At 37.5% G+C, this 20923-nt stretch overlaps 5 protein-coding genes and 1 long non-coding RNA gene across 6 annotated transcripts; 4 read left to right on the top strand and 2 right to left on the bottom strand.

The window, feature by feature from the left end:
• Window positions 1–1989: 1989 nt before the first annotated feature.
• Window positions 1990–3503, top strand: LOC121864830 (glycine-rich protein 5-like). Its single transcript, XM_042363995.1, has 4 exons — window positions 1990–2045; window positions 2190–2412; window positions 3050–3082; window positions 3360–3503. Exons 1-4 carry the CDS (start codon window positions 2043–2045, stop codon window positions 3371–3373), a joined length of 273 nt encoding a protein of 90 aa, XP_042219929.1. The 5' UTR covers window positions 1990–2042; the 3' UTR covers window positions 3374–3503.
• Window positions 3504–7195: 3692 nt separating this feature from the next.
• On the top strand, window positions 7196–8004 carry LOC121864834. The gene is made up of 3 exons (XR_006088673.1): window positions 7196–7321; window positions 7549–7581; window positions 7872–8004. It is a non-coding gene; the product is annotated as an uncharacterized LOC121864834 (long non-coding RNA).
• A 2763-nt stretch (window positions 8005–10767) lies between these two features.
• LOC121864831 (glycine-rich protein 5-like) lies at window positions 10768–11608 on the top strand. The gene is made up of 4 exons (XM_042363996.1): window positions 10768–10788; window positions 10936–11167; window positions 11276–11329; window positions 11466–11608. The coding sequence occupies exons 1-4, from the start codon at window positions 10786–10788 to the stop codon at window positions 11477–11479; spliced, it is 303 nt and encodes a 100-aa protein (XP_042219930.1). The 5' UTR covers window positions 10768–10785; the 3' UTR covers window positions 11480–11608.
• A 1726-nt stretch (window positions 11609–13334) lies between these two features.
• On the bottom strand, window positions 13335–14193 carry LOC121864833 (glycine-rich cell wall structural protein 2-like). Its single transcript, XM_042363999.1, has 4 exons — window positions 14132–14193; window positions 13779–13986; window positions 13623–13670; window positions 13335–13481 (listed from the first exon to the last, which is right to left on the bottom strand). The coding sequence occupies exons 1-4, from the start codon at window positions 14132–14134 to the stop codon at window positions 13468–13470; spliced, it is 273 nt and encodes a 90-aa protein (XP_042219933.1). The 5' UTR covers window positions 14135–14193; the 3' UTR covers window positions 13335–13467.
• A 1695-nt stretch (window positions 14194–15888) lies between these two features.
• LOC121864832 (glycine-rich protein 5-like) lies at window positions 15889–16748 on the top strand. The gene is made up of 4 exons (XM_042363997.1): window positions 15889–15950; window positions 16096–16306; window positions 16416–16469; window positions 16606–16748. The coding sequence occupies exons 1-4, from the start codon at window positions 15948–15950 to the stop codon at window positions 16617–16619; spliced, it is 282 nt and encodes a 93-aa protein (XP_042219931.1). The 5' UTR covers window positions 15889–15947; the 3' UTR covers window positions 16620–16748.
• Window positions 16749–18492: 1744 nt separating this feature from the next.
• On the bottom strand, window positions 18493–19352 carry LOC121864835 (glycine-rich RNA-binding protein 10-like). Its single transcript, XM_042364000.1, has 4 exons — window positions 19291–19352; window positions 18937–19141; window positions 18781–18828; window positions 18493–18639 (listed from the first exon to the last, which is right to left on the bottom strand). Exons 1-4 carry the CDS (start codon window positions 19291–19293, stop codon window positions 18626–18628), a joined length of 270 nt encoding a protein of 89 aa, XP_042219934.1. The 5' UTR covers window positions 19294–19352; the 3' UTR covers window positions 18493–18625.
• Window positions 19353–20923: the final 1571 nt, after the last annotated feature.

Raw genomic sequence — 20923 nt, forward strand, 5'->3', positions numbered from 1 at the left:
TAACATAACGATTCAGCGATGGAATACTTGTTGCATAATGGGCTCTAGTCCCTCACCCGCGGAGCTCGAAGGAGTCTTCCACTTAAGATGAATGAGTTAAAACAACGAACAAAATAATAATAATATGAACATGACTGGCCGCGCCCCCCGACCCCACGTTCCAATGGCTATCGCTATGAGGCTCGCCCAGCAGCCTTACACACAGCCTTCCTTAATCACCATGATAACCCCCCCCCCCCACACACACACACAACATGATGTTGCTTAGCATAATTCCCACATCCAAGTCCTTGTCCAGTGCAATATATTGTCATGTTAGAGTCAAATTCTTAACACTGGGGGTGTCATTGTCTTCGTGGAGGTCAGGAGTGGGTGGTGGTAAATCACAGACGATATATTTTTTATTTTACACTTTGCGGTATACCTAAGACACCCTCATGTCACTCAAGGCTACAGTGCACTCAAATAAACCGAAATTAACCCAACCTAACCTAATCCTAATCAAACCTAATGTATCTACTCTAACATAATCTACTTAATTTACCCTAACCCAATCTAACCTAACCGAACCACTTCCTAGATGGGAACAGATGTTATCATTGTCTTTGTGTATGATACTTTAAGGGAATCAAGTGCCACGAAGCTCTGAACTTTTATAACACTCGGTATTGTTACAAGACTAAACAGAAACCGGGCGAGAAATAATTATTTTATTGTAGTGGTTGATGCTGGCTGAATTCATTTCATATCTTATTATTCTTTTTTACCCTTTCACTTCCTCATTTCACACCATTTTGAACAGTTATTAACTAGAGTGCAGGAATAAGGAGGAGGAGTGGTCATAGTCTTGATTTATGGTAAACAATATTCAGTTCACACTCATGAGTCATTAATGTGATACAGTTCCGCCATCCTGTTTATTTTGTTTATCAGTGTTAGTACAGGCGGAAACCGGGGACCAGGAAACCTGTGGTGTTTGGTAGTGAGGGTCACACTGGATAACACCCTTCTCACGTGTGTCCGGACTAAGTAGGACTCGAACCCTTAACATAATAGAGAGAGATACGCCCGTTACAGCTGTACTAGGTATCTAAGAAAATCAGCGAATTTTATCTAACAAAGTCTTTCCTTTTACCAAACACAGTTTTAGTTTACGTAGTAATTAATTTCAATAATATTGTCACTGTATTTGTTAGTTTTTTATGTTTTTGATTGAACGACTTAGTCAATTATTAAAGAGTCCTGACCAGGCGTCTCTTTAAACAGCAGACGTCTTATTTATTAACAATTACTACTCAGTTCAAGAAAAAAATATGTAAGAGTACAGATAATCGCAGGATATTTCAGGACATTATTAATTAATGCTGAGCCGGGTCAGGGGGACATCATTAGCACAGTACTTGCAAACAGTACGTAACAAAGACGTAACCAATCGCCCAAGCGGCCAACGAGCCGATCAATGGTAAAGAGGATAAAACAAAAAGGAAAGCAAAACTGAACAGAGTAGCCTACTCACAACACCAAAGTTTATTCAATACCAGTCTTTTCTCTTCACTACGAGAATCTAATATGTGTTAGGAATTAACATTAACTCCTGATACATATTTATCGCCATTTTCATAATTTAAGCTATCGTAGTTTGTGCTCAAATCTTCCCCACACTTTGCATTATTATCGGAGCAGACTTATCGTATTTCATGCTAATATTCTGAGAATATCCCACAGTCGGAGTAAGAATATTCCCAAAACGAAATATTATATAACTGTCCACATAATACACCGAGTGATCTATACACGTCTCCTTCACCTGTCTCTCCCCGTCATAACTTATTATTTCCCCAACTCAGTAAGTCCTGCTCGCCCCTCCCTCCCCCTGACAAATTCACTGCTTCACCTGTCAACGGTAACTGATGACTCGTCATGACTCAAGGTCATGATATACTTCTATTGCTATGATGAATGACTTCCTGTGGCAGGTGAGTATAAATAAGCCAGCTGCTCGGTACGGTCATCACTTGCCTCACAGCACCACAACAACAATCATGGTGACCAACAGAGAACTTGTTTATATGAATTCTGTTAACTCTATTCACGAATGATCTTAGTTTATATACAACATGGATGAAACTCTTCCATGTCTTACTAGATTCTTGTAAAGTATAAAATATAACTACCTTTTCTTTTCCCAGATCCGTCGGGTGTTCGCCATCGTTGTTCTGTGCCTGGCTGTTGCCTCTGTCAGCTGTAGTGGAGGATACGGCGGTGGAGGTTTGGGAGGATTTGGTGGTAGTGGATTTAGCGGTGGAGGATTTGGCGGCGGTAGAGGATTTGGCGGCGGCTACGGTGGTGGATTTGGTGGTAGAGGTGGATTCGGAGGTCGAGGTGGATTCGGAGGTCGAGGTGGATTCGGAGGTAAGTGGATAATCATGATGTTAGCTCTTAATAATATGAAGGTAGAGCCTTGCAACAAGAATCATATCAACAATACTTACTAGTTCATGGCACCTTGACCTTTAACGTGAATTCTGTACAACATTATTTAATGTGTTTTACTAATGTGTTTGATTAAACACCTGAATCCACATACATATGTTATTATGTGATAAAGTCATTAGGATAAAGTTTATATTATATGGAAATACTATATTAACCCCACGAGTAAAATGAGCTCGATAAGACTTTAAGTCAGGGGTGGGCAATTATTTTTGATGGAGGACCACTTCATGAATGGTGGCACACTTCGCGGGCCACAGGTTAACAGCGACGAGCCAGTATTGCTGCTATGTCCACCCAACTTCCAAAATTGTCCTTTCTGTAATTAATAAGAATTTTTTTTCTGATTGCCAAATGCAGTGGCGGGCCACAGAAATAATTTGGCGGGCCAAATGTGGCCCGCGGGCCGCACTTTGCCCACCCCTGCTTTAAGTGATCGTACTCAATACGTTGATCAGTTGTACTCTAGGGATGTCTTACTTACCAGGCTTATTCATGGTGTTGAGGGGGTTGCCATGGTACTCAGATGTTATACGTTACTTTATTTCTTCTACAGGTGGTTTCATCGGCGGACGTTCCGGCGGCTATGGTAAGTAGTTGTTGTCGTTCATCCTTCTCTGTTACCTTTAGAACAAACACGAAATAGTCCAGTAATAATAAAACCGTAAAAAAAAAATAAAGTATTTTTCATCTTTAGGTTTACAAGTAATGTTATAAGATAAAGATCATGGTAGTGAGTAATAAATCTGTTATTTTTATTACCAAGAATCAAATGGATCTCAGAAATACATTAAATATTTCCATATTTACATAAATAAAATATTTCAGCATTATCTTTATTCTAACACAATATATTTCCTTCACAGGATATGGCAAGTAAACGAGAGTCTTCACTTCATCAACATCCAAGAGGAAGATCTTCGAACTTTTCCAGTCATTAAACACAACGACAAAATGAACTTGCTTATGTATAGTGCTTATATTATGAACAATAAATATTCTTGGCAGTGTTTCATATATGAATAATCATCTGGACTTAAAATAATCATGAGTACTTTTGAAAATAAAATCAATTTCCCAGCATATCATATGAGAGAAATGACTTATGTCCATCAATTAATTATTGAAAATATAATATTTCCTGCAGCTTTATGAAAATGATCACTCTAGATTCGTCTAGAAGAACGATAACTGCTACGTATATTGTTAATAAAATATCAGGTATATAACATGAATGGTGTTGATGACATAATTAATGTATTTATGAATAACACTCAAGCAACTTTCACCACGAGACTATAGATATTGTGCTCAGTGGTTCGTTCCTGGTATAATCATACTTCAGTGATTGTTTTCTCAGGTCACGGCTTCGTTTACGGCCTGTTTGACCTACATTACATGAATTCAATACATATGGATTAAAAAGTTCAAGTGAAACAATAATGACAGACTGACAACATTCTTGATACAGAAATGTTCACAACGCTGACCTCATCATTAGCGGACTTACATCGGTGGACTTAATTTGTTCTTTAGTATTCAAGGATGAAGATGCCATTCCTGGCGACAGAGAAAGAGAAAACCAAGACTAAAGATACAGAAATATAGGGTTTAAGTTACACAGAAACGACAACAGTTCGTCTATTGTAAAGTCGGTATCCTGGGACTATACAATTCTTGTAGCAAACATAACTCGCCTTACACTTCTTAACTATCCTATGGTGCCCAAACACACACTGACCAAATCTACCCTAACCACCTTACTTTTCTTTCCCCAATAATTTTTTAGAGTGTTTGGTTAAGATAGGTTTGGTTGATTCATTTCGGAGATTATTTAGCCCACAGTCTCTGACATGAATGTAAACAAACGAGCTCGTATGTCTTGTATGGACATTAAAACTATTTTTATTATCTAATTCGTCTTCAAATTTCCCGTCATTTAATTATCAAGTGATATGAAGGTCATTGAAAACTCACGAACAAACTTAAATCACATCCCCAAGTCTGTCAGTATAGAGGTGTAGTAACACCTGACCTTTGTCAACACCTGTTCGACCTCTTCGAAAATGAACCTTATTTCAAAATCGACGAACAGTTTCATTATCTATAAATTTCTCAGTATTTTCTATACCTAATTTATAACACTGAGACAGCAACAAACAAATTTTTAATCTATAATATGAATTTCAAAATATTTTAGCTTCATTATGAAATAAAAGTAAACTTTTACTCTACATAAGCTGTGATATAGGTGTAATTATTTAGAACTAAAAAACCCGAGACACTGAGCTGCCACACCCGACCGGGACATTTTAGTCACTGGTTCAGCAATGAACTCTTGAATTTCTGTCGTCTTCATTCCCGCTGATCAAATTTCAGTGAAGATGTAGTTTCTGAACCAAACAAACATTTACAATAGTTTCAGTTCCGCTAGATAATTTAAGGTGAGGTGGGTGAGGTCGTTTACTGCCTTAATGATATTTTTGTCAGATATTTGAAGCTGTTTCCTAGTAATGTAACCACTTATTCTTTTCTTAACTTCGAGCACTTACCTCAGTTTTACCCAGTGGTGTTTATTATGTTTCTGTGCTGGAGCTGCGATGCCTTATACAGGGCCGGATTCAGGAGTGGGCAAAGTGGGCAGCTGCCCAGGGGCCTCCACAATCTGGGGCCTCCACATATTACAATATTTTATTTATTTGTTTATTCATTGGATTATTTTTATTTTCATTCTTTAAAATTAATGTTTATCTATTCCATCACGTAAAACTATGTTCAGCAAGAAGCGTGATAGAAATTAGGCTAGCTACTCCTTGAAATTCATGAATACCTGGTTTTCCTATGAACTGTATATTTTTAATGAATGCTATTGTTTGTGTTGCTAATAATATATTTAGAATTCCACAAACATATATGGCTTCAAAATTCTCCAAAGAAGTGTTCAAATTTCAAAATTTTCCCGGGGGGCTTACAGCGCCCCCCGAACTCCCAGATGTTTAGGCTCGCTTCACTCGCCACCCCACCCTCTTGGGTAGTTATAATGAGGGGGGGCCTCCACAAAGAGGCTGCCCATGGGCCTCCGCAGGTCTAAATCCGGCACTGGCCTTATACCTGAAGCGTTAGTACAGGATCTCTAAACGTGTGGAAAGATCATCTCAGCCAGTGTGCCTCTTTGTGGACCATCTCTCTGCTATACGTGAACACTCACTCGGGGCAGACCTTCCCCTCACCCATGGACATCTCATGGTAACTGAATAGTGATCTCTTCTACCCACGGTTCGACTTTATTGTCTCTGAATCTTCGTTTGTTTTCAAGAGGAACTCGAGTTTTCAGTCACACCCGACAGGACTGTTGTTCTCCAGTTAAGGCCACGTAAGATCAATTTCAACTTTAATTGTTATTATTCCTCAATTGATCGTCTGATATTTGATTTATTTATGTATCAATGGGTTTTCTGTCTAGCTTAGATGATTTTATCATTTAAAGATTTGATAACGTGAGATAAATAATACAATGAATCCATAAACATATGTATTTATTTATCTCTGAGTTTTACAGTTCTTACGTCGAGTTTGTTGGTTTACATTTTTCTGAGTTGTAATGTGATTGATTCTCGGTCTAACTACTCCAGGATTCCATTTAACTTAATCATTTGTTCCTTTATAGATATTAACCAAATATTTTATTAACAACACCATCTTAAGAAGTCCTTGAAAGAATATTGTTTATATTTTTATATTTTTTTTTATTGTAGAAACCAAGACTAGTGAACACTACTTTAAGACGCTGCAGCCACCCGAAGCATCAAGACACGTACACAACAAAAACTCGACTCGTATATGAACACAAAAATTAGTCACTTTGATCTAATAAAACAAAGAAAACTAGTTATCTCTTTTCATTATCTATGTATTACAGCATTATGTTATCTTAAAATAATCTAGAGTCTTTTATCTATCACATGTTTACATTACTAGGTATTCCGTTTATCTCAATATTTATAGAGAATTACGTCGTCTGGGTTTAAGAATATAACCTGAAGGAGCCACGATATAGTTACCTCACCCACAAAAACAACCTCTAAGCAATGAAAGTATTACAAGACTCTGGTAATGTACTGAAAATGTCATCACTACCCTGGCTGTCTCACCGCCTCAGTCACCTCGCCACCATTTTCCTAACACACTGTACCTTCCTCCTTCCCTCGCCAGAAAAACTCCCTACTCCATAATGTTAAGGTTTATTTTAATGACTCAACATGATCCTAGGTCGTGACCTGATTTTAACATTTACCTGAGTGACTTCCTGCGGCAGGTGAGTATAAATAAGCCAGCTGCTCGGTACGGTCGTCACTTGTCTCACAGCACCACAACAACAATCATGGTGACCAACAGAGAACTTGTTTATATGAATTCTGTTAACTCTATTTACGAATGATCTTAGTTTATATACAACATGAGTCACACTTGACAGTAAACAGAGAGGGTAATTAAAAACTTTCTTTATTCCAGATCCGTAAAGTGTTCGCCATCGTTGTTCTTTGCCTGGTGGTAGGCTGTGTTAGCGCTGGCAGAATTGGAGGTGGTTATGGTGGTGGTGGATTTGGTGGTGGAGGATTTGGCGGTGGTGGATTTGGCGGTGGAGGATATGGCGGTGGTGGATTTGGCGGTGGAGGATATGGCGGTGGTGGATATGGCGGTGGAGGATTTGGCGGTGGTGGATTTGGCGGTGGAGGATATGGCGGTGGAAGATATGGCGGTGGGTACGGAAGTGGAGGATTTGGAGGTGGATACGGTGGAAGTAGATACGGAAACGGTGGATTTGGAGGTATGTGGATTATCATGAGTTACCTCTTAATTATTGTTTATCCGCAATATGCGTTCAGTGGAAAATTACAATACTCCTTTCACTTTACTAAAGTAAATTTCAGTAAAAAATTACTCATAAATAAATTCTACTACTTACCACGCCAATACCTAACTTGAAGTAAAGAATAATATTTTATACCGAAACAAAAACTAATCTTTAATTTACTTTTCACCTTCGTCACACAGGTGGTTTCAACAACGGAGGTTTCGGCAGCTATGGTAAGTTAGGTCTGTCATAAATTCCCCTAACTTTGAAAACAAACTAAAGTTGAATAATTTTGTAAACGAAAATATATAAGAAATTCACATATCTATTATTATTGTTGATTTACACGTAATGTTTTGAAGAGGATTTGGAGGCAGTGGTGGAGGTGGTTATGGGAGTGTGTATTTCAGATCTGTGTATATTAACCTGATGATATTATACGATTGGTATATAATATTTAAGTGTCTATGGTTTGGATCATACAAGATGTGACTAAGTTCAATACAATGTATTTCCTCGACAGGATACGGCAAGTAAACACGAGTCTTCATTTCATCAACATCCAAGAGGAAGATCTTCAAACTTTTACTCTTTAAAGATTGAATAAACTGAACTAGTTTATATTCTAACATTAACAATAAATATTCTTGACTGTATTTTACATTTCTCTCATCCTTTCGTACTTAATGGAGTCTTTTATCATTATAATATTGTTTAAGAACTATATATATATTTTTTCAATACAAATGAGGACATAAGAAAGATAAAAACTTCTCATATTAGCCATTTGTGATGGTGGTAAACGGAGGAACTTTCGACCATGAACAGTGTACATATATTAGTGACACAACATTAAGAGAGAGAGAGAGAGAGAGAGAGAGAGAGAGAGAGAGAGAGAGAGAGAGAGAGAGAGGTTATGAGACACTCACCATACAATGACACATCAAGTGGGTGACGTAAATAAGACTGATTACACTCGACAGTCTGTCTAAGGAAACTTTAGGTTATGTTAAGAAACTGAACCTGAATAAATAAACACAAATTCAGTAGAAAAATTTTTGAACTTATAATTCTTAAATGTTATGTAATAAACTGAAAGATGTTCCCGTATAAGGGATTTTGTTGTGCCAGTTATCTCTATAAAGTGTAGTTCTAAGGGAATATTGACCGGGGCAAATTGTGTACCCGAGCCAAACACTCCTCACTGACGAAGCCTATAGCTTATTCTTGATCTCCCTTGTATATTTGGGTCAATATGACACAGCAGTATAAGAGAGAAATAACCAGTATGTTATGACATAAGTTGAGTCAAATTTGTTTATTGATGCTTCGTATTTTTCATAATGTACAGTATAATTATATACACTGTAAAGATTTATTGATAATCAGGAAATACATAACCTTAAATAACCCAATATACTACTTAACATTTTATAAACTAAAAAAAAATATATCTAAAACAGAGGAGTAAGCAATTTGCGTCAAATAAAGTACAAAGAAACGGAAAGGGGACGTGATTGCTGCCCGTATCATCATTGGGTATGACTTTGCTTGGGAGATTGGTATCCCGCATCCCCTGAGCAACGCTCTTGTGCATTATGCAGAAGACCCGACAGCAGCACCCTTATCCACTACCTCCTAAGATGTCCCCACACACAACGCTTCCGTGACGCCTGCTGGACCACCACTCCACGACCCCCTGACGGAGACACGATGATCCTCCCCATACTGGCCAGATATTTTGTAAATAATATTGATTATGTGTTAAAGGAATATCCTTCCTTCCTTAGGCTTTAGTAAGCCCCTTTATAATATTTATACTGTATATACTTTTCACACTTGCCAGATGCTTCTGGTGTCATTGTACAGGGGTACCTAGTGACAGCACTAGGATCCCGCTTCCTCTATCAAGGAATAAACAATTAAAATTGAAATTGAAATTGAAAGAAACTTGTGAGCTTCGCTAATAATAAATAAACATTTCTCATTTTCTTTCTTTTTCGAGGAATTTAAGTTATTCGTAAACTCGCTCCAAAAACTAGCTATACAAAATTGTATTGAGAAAGTATAACACAACGGACGAATTATTTTGACAACCTTACCAAGACAACAGGAGTCGCGGAGTTCCTTTTGAAATTTATCTGACCTTTCCGTAAAGATACTTTTTAGAGTGTGTACAAGTAAATAAATCAATTAACAGATTCTTGTCCTCCATTTTACACAACTTACTATACATTGAAAAAATTTTAACGTGAAGAAGCAGACTGACTCTACTCTGAGAATTTTCTGTTGACCAGATGCTTCCTTACCAAGCGTGAGAACAACAGACCAAGTTATATTATTTCCACCTATATGGAGTGTATAGAAAAATATAGGCGAACACTACCCTTTGTTAGGTAAGTTTAGGAGATCTTCACCTCACGGAAGTGCTGCAACAAGTAACTGGATGTCCTGGTGTCTCCAGTGTGTATAAATATTACCCTAAAAAAAATTTCTAGTCCTATAAGATTCTAAACCGAAAAGGAAAAAAAAATATCCCAGTTGTTTTGCCAATTTCCCGCCTAAAGTAAAAATCATCTATTCTTTACTCAGAATCACAAGCTTGAGTAGTGATGTCAGTGTGTTCATGTGTTATTTTCTCAAACATTAACAGAAAGTCTGACATTGATCAACTGTTTACACTCACACCAGACTCCTCGGCTTCTTTATATTTGTTAACTGAGTAAGACAATAAAGATGTACAGAAGGTTAAGGTGAACATCGCTTCAAGGTATTCCTGGGACCAGTGTGTGTGTGGCTCCCCTACGTTGATGATTTCTGTAGCAAAATGATAGACTGTTTCTGGTAGGATACACTCTTACGTCTTCCTAAAAAACTCATAAATTAAGATAACACCAAACTCCATGAATGTCTTATGGTAATTAATAATATTCTGTGGTTGACCATAGCAATGAGTCTTTTCATCTTAAATCTTCAAGAAACAATAAATTCCTTATGCTTCTATTTGTCTATGCTCTTATTTCATTTAATGTGATCAGTAATTATACATCTAAAATTCTTCAATACTTCCTGGAATAGGTTGGACATTATTGCCTCAATCAAAAATTTTTAAGTGATACTTGAGAACTAAATCTTCTTAGGTCCTTCCATAGCAGTACTTAACAAAAATTCCTGGTAATACACAGACTTCTCTCTTCACTTCTGCTCCCGACTGTCTCACCCCTCACCAATATTTTCTCAAGTCACTACCTTCCTCCTCCCCCCCCCCTACCCCCTACTTCATATGTTAAGGTTTACTGTGATGACTCAACATGACCCAAGGCCGTGACCTCTTTCTTGCTATTGTTTCCCTGAGTGACTTCCTGCGGCAGGTGAGTATAAATAAGCCAGCTGCTCGGTACGGTCGTCACTTGTCTCACAGCATCACAACAACAAACATGGTGACCAAGAGAGAATTTTCTTAAATATATATTCTGTTAACAGCGGTCATGAATTATCTTGGCTTGTGAACAACATCAAAGTCTCTTGTGAACTACAAACCAAATTGAGACAAACAGTGACTATAAGGGAATTATTTTTCTTTACAGCTCCGCAGGATTTTCGCCATCGTTCTTCTGTGCCTCGCTGTAGCCTCCTTGGTTAGCGCCGGCAGAATTGGCGGTGGCTACGGTGGTGGAGGATTTGGTGGTGGCGGAGGATTTGGCGGTGGCGGAGGATTTGGCGGTGGCGGAGGATTTGGCGGTGGTGGTGGATTTGGAGGTGGTGGATTTGGAAGAAGATATGGTGGTGGCGGCGGTGGACATGGAGGTGGATTTGGAGGTGCGTTCATTCTTCGTCATTGCTTGAGAATATATCATATAATTGTCTAACTGTATAATATCTAGTAATAAACTTTTTTTATTTTGTTAACTTTAATATTGTCTACAGGTGGTAATGGAGGCTTCGGTGGCGGATTTGGAGGTGGTCGAGGAGGTTATGGCGGTGAGTATAATTAGTCCTTACTACTTTAACCAGCGATCAACAGTAACAACCTGGAATATAATCAACACATATTCTTGTACTGGTACAAATGCAATATATTAACTCTATTTACTAACATAATTTATCTCCTCCGCAGGATACGGCAAGTAAACGAGTCTTCACTTCAACACACAATTCGAATTCTCTATCTTCTAACTTTTCCAGTCATTAAAAACTGTTATCAAGTGAACATTTTTTATGTGTCGTCTTTAATATGAACAATAAATATTTTTGGCAGTATTTCCTCTTTATCTTATCATCTGTGACGTAAAACAACCTGTTGACTCATGACTTTATATGAAGACATTTGTTACATTATGAAAGATATATAATAAATATATAAACTGTAACACAAGTAACTTTTAATGTTTGTTTATAAGAAGGAACTCCTATACCAGAGCAGTGTTTACTGTGTGTATTACTGACAGAGTTAAATTATGGTGGTGTCTCTTATTATTTACATTAGTTCTAACATAACATAACATAACCTAGGTAAGGTTTGGTTAACAAAGCCAAGTCAGTTTTACTATATAAACCAAATTTTCCATGGCAATATCAACACATAATTTTTTTCGGTACTTTACAAGAGGCGCCTGACTTAGGCACATACATGTAACCACAATGACAAATTAAACGTAACGCTGCCAAGCGATTTCGTGAACTTACATACTCAAGGAAAAATATTTCCGTGAGACTTTATTTTATTTTCAAATGCTAGCACAGCGCGGCCCTCGTTAGGACGCTGTGTTGGTACGACGTTGCCCCTGATGAGTCTTGGGTACCTGACCTGAGAATTAATTAGATATAGCTTGATCAATTTGTGCACATTAACATCTTGACAGATTCACCTTAGAGAAGTAGTGGGCCAGGGACTGTAATAGCAGTGTATATATTTCCTGTTTCTGTACATAAGAATTGGGGCCGCTGAAGTTACTTCCTAGGGGGTGGCTCTCAGCGGAGGTGTCAGAGTTGTGTTTAATAGTCATCTTGTGAGTTAGAGTTCCAGGATGGAGTGCATTATAGTTGAAATGGTTGACCGATAACAATGTTGACTGTTTCTAAAACTTGGACGTCGACTTACCAGTGATAATAATTAATTTTTTTTTTAATTATTTATTGGGCACTACCCTACATCCTTGTGTAAGGTGAAGCGCAGAAGCGTTTGCAGTGCCCAACAGGGAAGCATGCTAAGTTCATGCTTGCCTTTATGTCTCATGAGTTAAGGGCGTAGAAGCCTGAAGAATCAAGGGTATAGAAGCCTGAGGCGTCAATGGTTTATGTCATCAAGTTATTGGAAGCTCCAACAACTTGTCCGTGAATACGAATTCGCAACTTTCGATTTACACCAGATACCTACTTTACTGCTAGGTGAACAGGGAATAATTACAATCTAAACGTAATCTGTGTGTGTTCATTACCGCTTCTGTCTTCTTTGTAAGTAAATGATAGCTGTGATTATTTATAATCTTAATTATTATAACGAGTAAAACATTATATGCTGATCCCATCTTAAGAGTGATAAAATAAAGGTTAAATTTAATGGTTCAAACTGAATCATGTAAAACTAATATATATAATTATTTACTCATTTACCTTATATCATATTGAGGTTAATGATCAACATTAAATGTTCCCTTTCATGTAAATATTATTCTTGAAATATCAGTTATGGTAATCTTGTCTAGATCTAAAGGTCATCATAAAAACTCTTAATGACAGATGACTTATTTACATGAAGTGCCAGCAAATATTACATCACGCCTTCGAAGTTCTCCTACTTATTGTCTCTAAAATACAAAATATATAACTTATTAAGAAGTACTTTTATTAAATTTCAAACTTTTTTCATTTCTCACAATAGACACATTAATAATTTCCTCGTATATGGAAAGAGAAAAAATGAAGAGATACTATTTAAAGTGTTTAGTGATTTCTTAAAGTACCAGAGGATAAGAGATATGTGAAATACTGCCAAGAATATTTATTGTTCATAATATAATAAACACTATACATAATAAAGTTCATTTTGTCGTTGTGTGTAATGACTGGAAAAGTTCGAAGATCTTCCTCTTGGATGTTGATGAAGTGAAGACTCTCGTTTACTTGCCGTATCCTGTGAAGGAAATATATTGTGTTATAATAAATAAATATAATCTCACATTATATTTGTACCAGTACAAGAATATGTGTTGATTATATTCCAGGTTGTTACTGTTGATCGCTGGTTAAAGTAATAAGGACTAATTATACTCACCGCCATAACCTCCTCGACCACCTCCAAATCCGCCGCCTCCATTACCACCTGTAGACAATATTAAAGTTAACAAAAGCAAAAAAGTTTATCACTAGATATTATATAATTAGACAATTATATGATATATTCTCAAGCAATGACGAAGAATGAACGCACCTCCAAATCCACCTCCATGTCCACCGCCGCCGCCACCACCATATCTTCTTCCATATCCACCTCCGCCAAATCCGCCACCACCGCCAAATCCTCCGCCACCGCCAAATCCTCCGCCACCGCCAAATCCTCCACCACCGTAAATTCTGCCGGCGCTAACCAAGGAGGCTACAGCGAGGCACAGAAGAACGATGGCGAAAATCCTGCGGAGCTGTAAAGAAAAATAATTCCCTTATAGTCACTGTTTGTCTCAATTTGATTTGTAGTTCACAAGAGACTTTGATGTTGTTCACAAGCCAAGATAATTCATGACTGCAGTTAACAGAATATATATAAGAAAATTCTCTCTTGGTCACCATGTTTGTTGTTGTGGTGCTGTGAGACAAGTGACGACCGTACCGAGCAGCTGGCTTATTTATACTCACCTGACACAGGAAGTCACTCAGGGAAACAATAGCAAGAAAGAAGTCACGTCCTTGAGTCATGTTGAGTCATCACAATAAACCTTAACATATTAAGTAGGGGGTAGGGGGGGGGGTGAGGAGGAAGGTAGTGACTTGGGGAAAATATTGGTGAGGGGGTGAGACAGTCGGGAGGTTTAGATGGATGATTCTGGCAGTATTATGGTAATATGAATATTGTATTACTTTCCCGGGAAGAAGGAATAATCATTACACAAGGATCGTTCATAGAGTTTGTGTTTGAGACGATCATGCTCCAATTTCCCACGGATATATTTGTGAATTTATACTATATAATTACTCTTCACATTAGTTCAAGTGTAAGGAAATACGTGTAGCAGCAGATGCTTAGAAAGACATTCTAAACTGAAGATAATAGAATATAATCAGTAGGGGAGTCTTAGGACAACCAGAAGATAGTATTATTAAAGTCTGTTTTGTCTTCATCTGTACCGGAGTTATGAAAATTGGACACCGGAGGTGGACTGAACTCTGAAGTAGGAAATTAAAGGGAAATATTTCGTGTAAGAAACTCAGAGAAGAAGAGAGTCGGGATGGTAAAGAGGCGACTAACGGCCACCTGCGGGAAGATCACTGATTACATATTTATTCAAGATCAGATTTTGAAATACCTGATCACTTTATTGTATTTTCACCTGTCTTCCATATTCTACTTTTACATTTTATTTAATCCGTTATTAAAATTAATGTTGATTTTGAAGGTGTAGTAATAAGTCTTCCAAATTTATCTTTCGATTTCTTCAGATTTTGTGTTGACTCTAATGGTGGTAAATCCAGTTCAGGTTTTAGTTTCAAATTTCTCTTTCATTTGTTGTTATCGCGTAAATTATTTCAGTGAATGAAAGGACTATTTTCCTCTTCATGTTTCAGGACACAAACTCTGTAAACTCTTGAGAGCATCAGACAAGGATTCATTACTTTTGGGGAGTTAGAGAGGACGTATTATCGCTTCTTTACGGCGACTGTGTAATAAAGTGTTTCTCGGCATTGCTCCAGCAGACGCCACCTGTTAAATATTTCCAGACCTGAAACCTAACTTGAGAACTGGAAAGTCGGCCAAATAAACGTGGCTATCCATTAAATTTCTTTCAAAACATTTACTCAGAAACAACAGCACAAGCATCAGTCCGGGTACAGGTACACAAGGTACTATTGTGTTATCATATTTTACCTCAACTTGTGATTCTCGCTTTCTGCTTCTAACTTATTAATGTTCTTTGTAGTATAGACTAAAGAAATCCTAAACCTTTAAATCTTGAGAGATTAAGTAAAGAAACAACGATATTGATTAATTTTTTGTATTGTTATCATCTTTTCTACATTAATCACACAACACACTCAAGTTACATTCAGCTTGTAGGTGTAAATATACCTGACAGGTTGTTTAATAGAGAAGCTTACCTTAGGCTATAGGTCTACAGCAGCTCGTCATTAATTTGGGAGTATCTGCTCCGAGCATCTCCGACTGTCTCACCCCTCACCAATATTTTCTCAAGTCACTACCTTCCTCCTCCCCCCCCCTACCCCCTACTTCATATGTTAAGGTTTACTGTGATGACTCAACATGACCCAAGGCCGTGACCTCTTTCTTGCTAATATTTCCCTGAATGACTTCCTGCGGCAGGTGAGTATAAATAAGCCAGCTGCTCGGTACGGTCGTCACTTGTCTCACAGCACCACAACAACAAACATGGTGACCAAGAGAGAATTTTCTTATATATATTCTGTTAACAGCGGTCATGAATTATCTTGGCTTGTGAACAACATCAAAGTCTCTTGTGAACTACAAATCAAATTGGGACAAACATTGACTATAAGGGAATTATTTTTCTTTACAGCTCCGCAGGATTTTCGCCATCGTTCTTCTGTGCCTCGCTGTAGCCTCCTTGGTTAGCGCCGGCAGAATTGGCGGTGGCTACGGTGGTGGAGGATTTGGCGGTGGCGGAGGATTTGGCGGTGGCGGATTTGGCGGTGGTGGTGGATTTGGCGGTGGTGGATTTGGAAGAAGATATGGTGGTGGCGGCGGTGGACATGGAGGTGGATTTGGAGGTGCGTTCATTCTTCGTCATTGCTTGAGAATATATGATATAATTGTCTAATTATATAATATCTAGAAATAAACTTTATTTGCTTTTGTTAACTTTAATATTGTCTACAGGTGGTAATGGAGGCTTCGGTGGCGGATTTGGAGGTGGTCGAGGACGTTATGGCGGTGAGTATAATTAGTCCTTACTACTTTAACCAGCGATCAACAGTAACAACCTGGAATATAATCAACACATATTCTTGTACTGGTACAAATGCAATATATTAACTCTATTTACTAACATAATTTATCTCCTCCGCAGGATACGGCAAGTAAACGAGTCTTCACTTCAACACACAATTCGAATTCTCTATCTTCTAACTTTTCCAGTCATTAAAAACTGTTATCAAGTGAACATTTTTTATGTGTCGTCTTTAATATGAACAATAAATATTTTTGGCAGTATTTCCTCTTTATCTTATCATCTGTGACGTAAAACAACCTGTTGATTCATGACTTTATATGAAGACATTTGTTACATTATGAAAGATATATAATAAATATATAAACTGTAACACAAGTAACTTTTAATGATTGTTTATAAGAAGGAACTCCTATACCAGAGCAGTGTTTACTGTGTGTATTACTGACATAGTTAAATTATGGTGGTGTCTCTTATTATTTACATTGGTTCTAACATAACATAACATAACATAACATAACATAACCTAGGTAAGGTTTGGTTAACAAAGAAAAGTCAGTTTTACTATATAAACCAAATTTTCCATGGCAATAACAACACACAAATTTTTTCGGTACTTTACAAGAGGCGCCTGACTTAGGCACATACATGTAACCACAATGACAAATTAAACGTAAAGCTGCCAAGCGATTTCGTGAACTTACATACTCAAGGAAAAATATTTCCGGGAGACTTTATTTTATTTTCAAATGCTAGCACAGCGCGGCCCTCGTTAGGACGCTGTGTTGGTACGACGTTGCCCCTGATGAGTCTTGGGTACCTGACCTGAGAATTAATTAGATATAGCTTGATCAATTTGTGCACATTAACATCTTGACAGATTCACCTTAGAGAAGTAGTGGGCCAGGGACTGTAATAGCAGTGTATATATTTCCTGTTTCTGTACATAAGAATTGGGGCCGCTGAAGTTACTTCCTAGGGGGTGGCTCTCCGAGGACGTGTGAGAGTTGTGTTTAATAGCCATCTTGTGAGTTAGAGTTCCAGGATGGAGTGCATTATAGTTGAAATGGTTGACCGATAACAATGTTGACTGTTTCTAAAACTTGGACGTCGACCTCCCAGTGATAATAATTATTTTTTTTTATTATTTATTGAGCACTACCCTCCATCCTTGTGTAAGGTGAAGCGCAGAAGCGTTTACAGCGCCCAACAGGGAAGCATGCTAAGTTCATGCTTGCCTTTATGTCTCATGAGTTAAGGGCGTAGAAGCCTGAAGAATCAAGGGCATAAAAGCCTGAGGCGTCAATGGTTTATGTCATCAAGTTATTGGAAGCTCCAACAACTTGTCCCTGAATACGAATTAGCAACTTTCGAGTTACACCAGATACCTACTTTACTGCTAGGTGAACAGGGAATAATTACAATGTAAACGTAATCTGTGTGTGTTCATTACCGCTTCTGGGTTATGTCTTCTTTGTAAGTAAATGATAGCTGTGATTATTTATAATCTTAATTAATATAACGAGTAAAACATTATATGCTGATCCCATCTTAAGAGTGATAAAATAAAGGTTAAATTTAATGGGTCACACTGAATCATGTAAAACTAATATATATAATTATTTACTCATTTACCTTATATCATATTGAGGTTAATGATCAACATTAAATGTTCCCTTTCATGTAAATATTAGACTTGAAATATCAGTTATGGTAATCTTGTCTAGATCTTAATGTCATCATAAAAACTCTTAATGACAGATGACTTATTTACATGAAGTGCCAGCAAATATTACATCACGCCTTCGAAGTTCTCCTACTTATTGTCTCTAAAATACACAATATATAACTTATTAAGAAGTACTTTTATTAAATTTCAAACATTTTAATTTCTCACGATAGACACATTAATAATTTCCTCGTATTAGGAAAGAGAAAAAATCAAGAGATACTATTTAAAGTGTTTAGTGATTTCTTAAAGTACCAGAGGATAAGAGATATGTGAAATACTGCCAAGAATATTTATTGTTCATAATATAATAAACACTATACATAATAAAGTTCATTTTGTCGTTGTGTGTAATGACTGGAAAAGTTCGAAGATCTTCCTCTTGGATGTTGATGAAGTGAAGACTCTCGTTTACTTGCCATATCCTGTGAAGGAAATATATTGTGTTATAATAAATAAATATAATCTCACATTATATTTGTACCAGTACAAGAATATGTGTTGATTATATTCCAGGTTGTTACTGTTGATCGCTGGTTAAAGTAATAAGGACTAATTATACTCACCGCCATAACCTCCTCGACCACCTCCAAATCCGCCGCCTCCATTACCACCTGTAGACAATATTAAAGTTAACAAAAGCAAAAAAGTTTATCACTAGATATTATATAATTAGACAATTATATGATATATTCTCAAGCAATGACGAAGAATGAACGCACCTCCAAATCCACCTCCATGTCCACCGCCGCCACCACCATATCTTCTTCCAAATCCACCTCCGCCAAATCCGCCACCACCGCCAAATCCTCCACCACCGCCAAATCCTCCGCCACCGCCAAATCCTCCACCACCGTAAATTCTGCCGGCGCTAACCAAGGAGGCTACAGCGAGGCACAGAAGAACGATGGCGAAAATCCTGCGGAGCTGTAAAGAAAAATAATTCCCTTAAAGTCACTGTTTGTCTCAATTTGGTTTGTAGTTCACAAGAGACTTGGTTGTTGTTCACAAGCCAAGATAATTCATGACTGCAGTTAACAGAATATATATATATCAGAAAATTCTCTCTTGGTCACCATGTTTGTTGTTGTGGTGCTGTGAGACAAGTGACGACCGTACCGAGCAGCTGGCTTATTTATACTCACCTGCCACAGGAAGTCACTCAGGAAAACAATAGCAAGAAAGAAGTCACGTCCTTGATTCATGTTGAGTCATCACAGTAAACCTTAACATATTAAGTAGGGGGTAGGGGGGGGGGGGGGGGGAGGAAGGTAGTGACTTGGGGAAAAAATTGGTGAGTGGTGAGACAGTCGGGAGGTTTAGATGGATGATTCTGGCAGTATTATGGTAATATGAATATTGTATTACTTTCCCGGGAAGAAGGAATAATCATTACACAAGGATCGTTCATAGAGTTTGTGTTTGAGACGATCATGTTCCAATTTCCCACGGATATATTTGTGAATTTATACTATATAATTACTCTACACATTAGTTCAAGTGTAAAGAAATACGTGTAGCAGCAGATGCTTAGAAAGACATTCTAAACTGAAGATAATAGAATATAATCAGTAGGGGAGTCTTAGGACAACCAGAAGATAGTATTATTAAAGTCTGTTTTGTCTTCATCTGTACCGGAGTTATGAAAATTGGACACCGGAGGTGGACTGTGACTCTGAAGTAGGAAATTAAAGGGAAATATTTCGTGTAAGAAACTCAGAGAAGAACAAAGTCGGATGGTAAAGAGGCGACTAACGCCCATCTGCGGGAAGATCACTGATTACATATTTATTCAAGATCAGATTTTGAAATACCTGATCACTTTATTGTATTTTCACCTGTCTTCCACATTCAACTTTTACATTTTATTTAATCCTTTTTTAAAATTAATATTGATTTTGAAGGTGTAGTAATAAGTCTTCCAAATTTATCTTTCGATTTCTTAAGATTTTGTGTTGACTCTAATGGTGGTAAATCCAGTTCAGGTTTTAGTTTCTAATTTCTCTTTCATTTGTTGTTATTGCGTAAATTATTTCAGTGAATGAAAGGACTATTTTCCTCTTCATGTTTCAGGACACAAACTCTTTAAACTCTTGAGAGCATCAGACAAGGATTCATTACTTTTGGGGAGTTAGAGAGTACGTAATATCGCTTCTTTACGGCGACTGTGTAATAAAGTGTTTCTCGGCATTGCTCCAGCAGACGCCACCTGTTAAATATTTCCAGACCTGAAACCTAACTTGAGAACTGGAAAGTCGGCCAAATAAACGTGGCTATCCATTTAATTTCTTTCAAAACATTTACTCAGAAACAACAGCACAAGCATCAGTCCGGGTACAGGTACACAAGATACTATTGTGTTATCATATTTTACCTCAACTTGGGATTCTCGCTTTCTGCTTCTAACTTATTAATGTTCTTTGTAGTATAGACTAAAGAAATCCTAAACCTTTAAATTTTGAGAGATTAAGTAAAGAAACAACGATATTGATTAATTTTTTGTATTGTTATCATCTTTTCTACATTAATCACACAACACACTCAAGTTACATTCAGCTTGTAGGTGTAAATATACCTGACAGGTTGTTTAATAGAGAAGCTTACCTTAGGCTATAGGTCTACAGCAGCTCGTCATTAATTTGGGAGTATCTGCTCCGAGCATCTCCGACTGTCTCACCCTGTCACCAATATTTTCTCAAGTCACTACCT

Source organism: Homarus americanus, unplaced genomic scaffold (genome assembly GCF_018991925.1).
Source record: "Homarus americanus isolate GMGI-L3 unplaced genomic scaffold, GMGI_Hamer_2.0 scaffold46273, whole genome shotgun sequence".
Lineage (NCBI taxonomy): Eukaryota > Metazoa > Arthropoda > Malacostraca > Decapoda > Nephropidae > Homarus > Homarus americanus.

What these genes read in the sequence shown, in the direction of transcription:
- LOC121864830 (XM_042363995.1), top strand. An exon ending in AGGTCGAGGTGGATTCGGAG is followed by an intron (nt 2,413 to 3,049) that starts GTAAGTGGATAA and finishes TTTCTTCTACAG; the next exon opens with GTGGTTTCATCGGCGGACGT.
- LOC121864831 (XM_042363996.1), top strand. An exon ending in ACATGGAGGTGGATTTGGAG is followed by an intron (nt 11,168 to 11,275) that starts GTGCGTTCATTC and finishes TATTGTCTACAG; the next exon opens with GTGGTAATGGAGGCTTCGGT.
- LOC121864833 (XM_042363999.1), bottom strand. An exon ending in ACATGGAGGTGGATTTGGAG is followed by an intron (nt 13,671 to 13,778) that starts GTGCGTTCATTC and finishes TATTGTCTACAG; the next exon opens with GTGGTAATGGAGGCGGCGGA.
- LOC121864832 (XM_042363997.1), top strand. An exon ending in ACATGGAGGTGGATTTGGAG is followed by an intron (nt 16,307 to 16,415) that starts GTGCGTTCATTC and finishes TATTGTCTACAG; the next exon opens with GTGGTAATGGAGGCTTCGGT.
- LOC121864835 (XM_042364000.1), bottom strand. An exon ending in ACATGGAGGTGGATTTGGAG is followed by an intron (nt 18,829 to 18,936) that starts GTGCGTTCATTC and finishes TATTGTCTACAG; the next exon opens with GTGGTAATGGAGGCGGCGGA.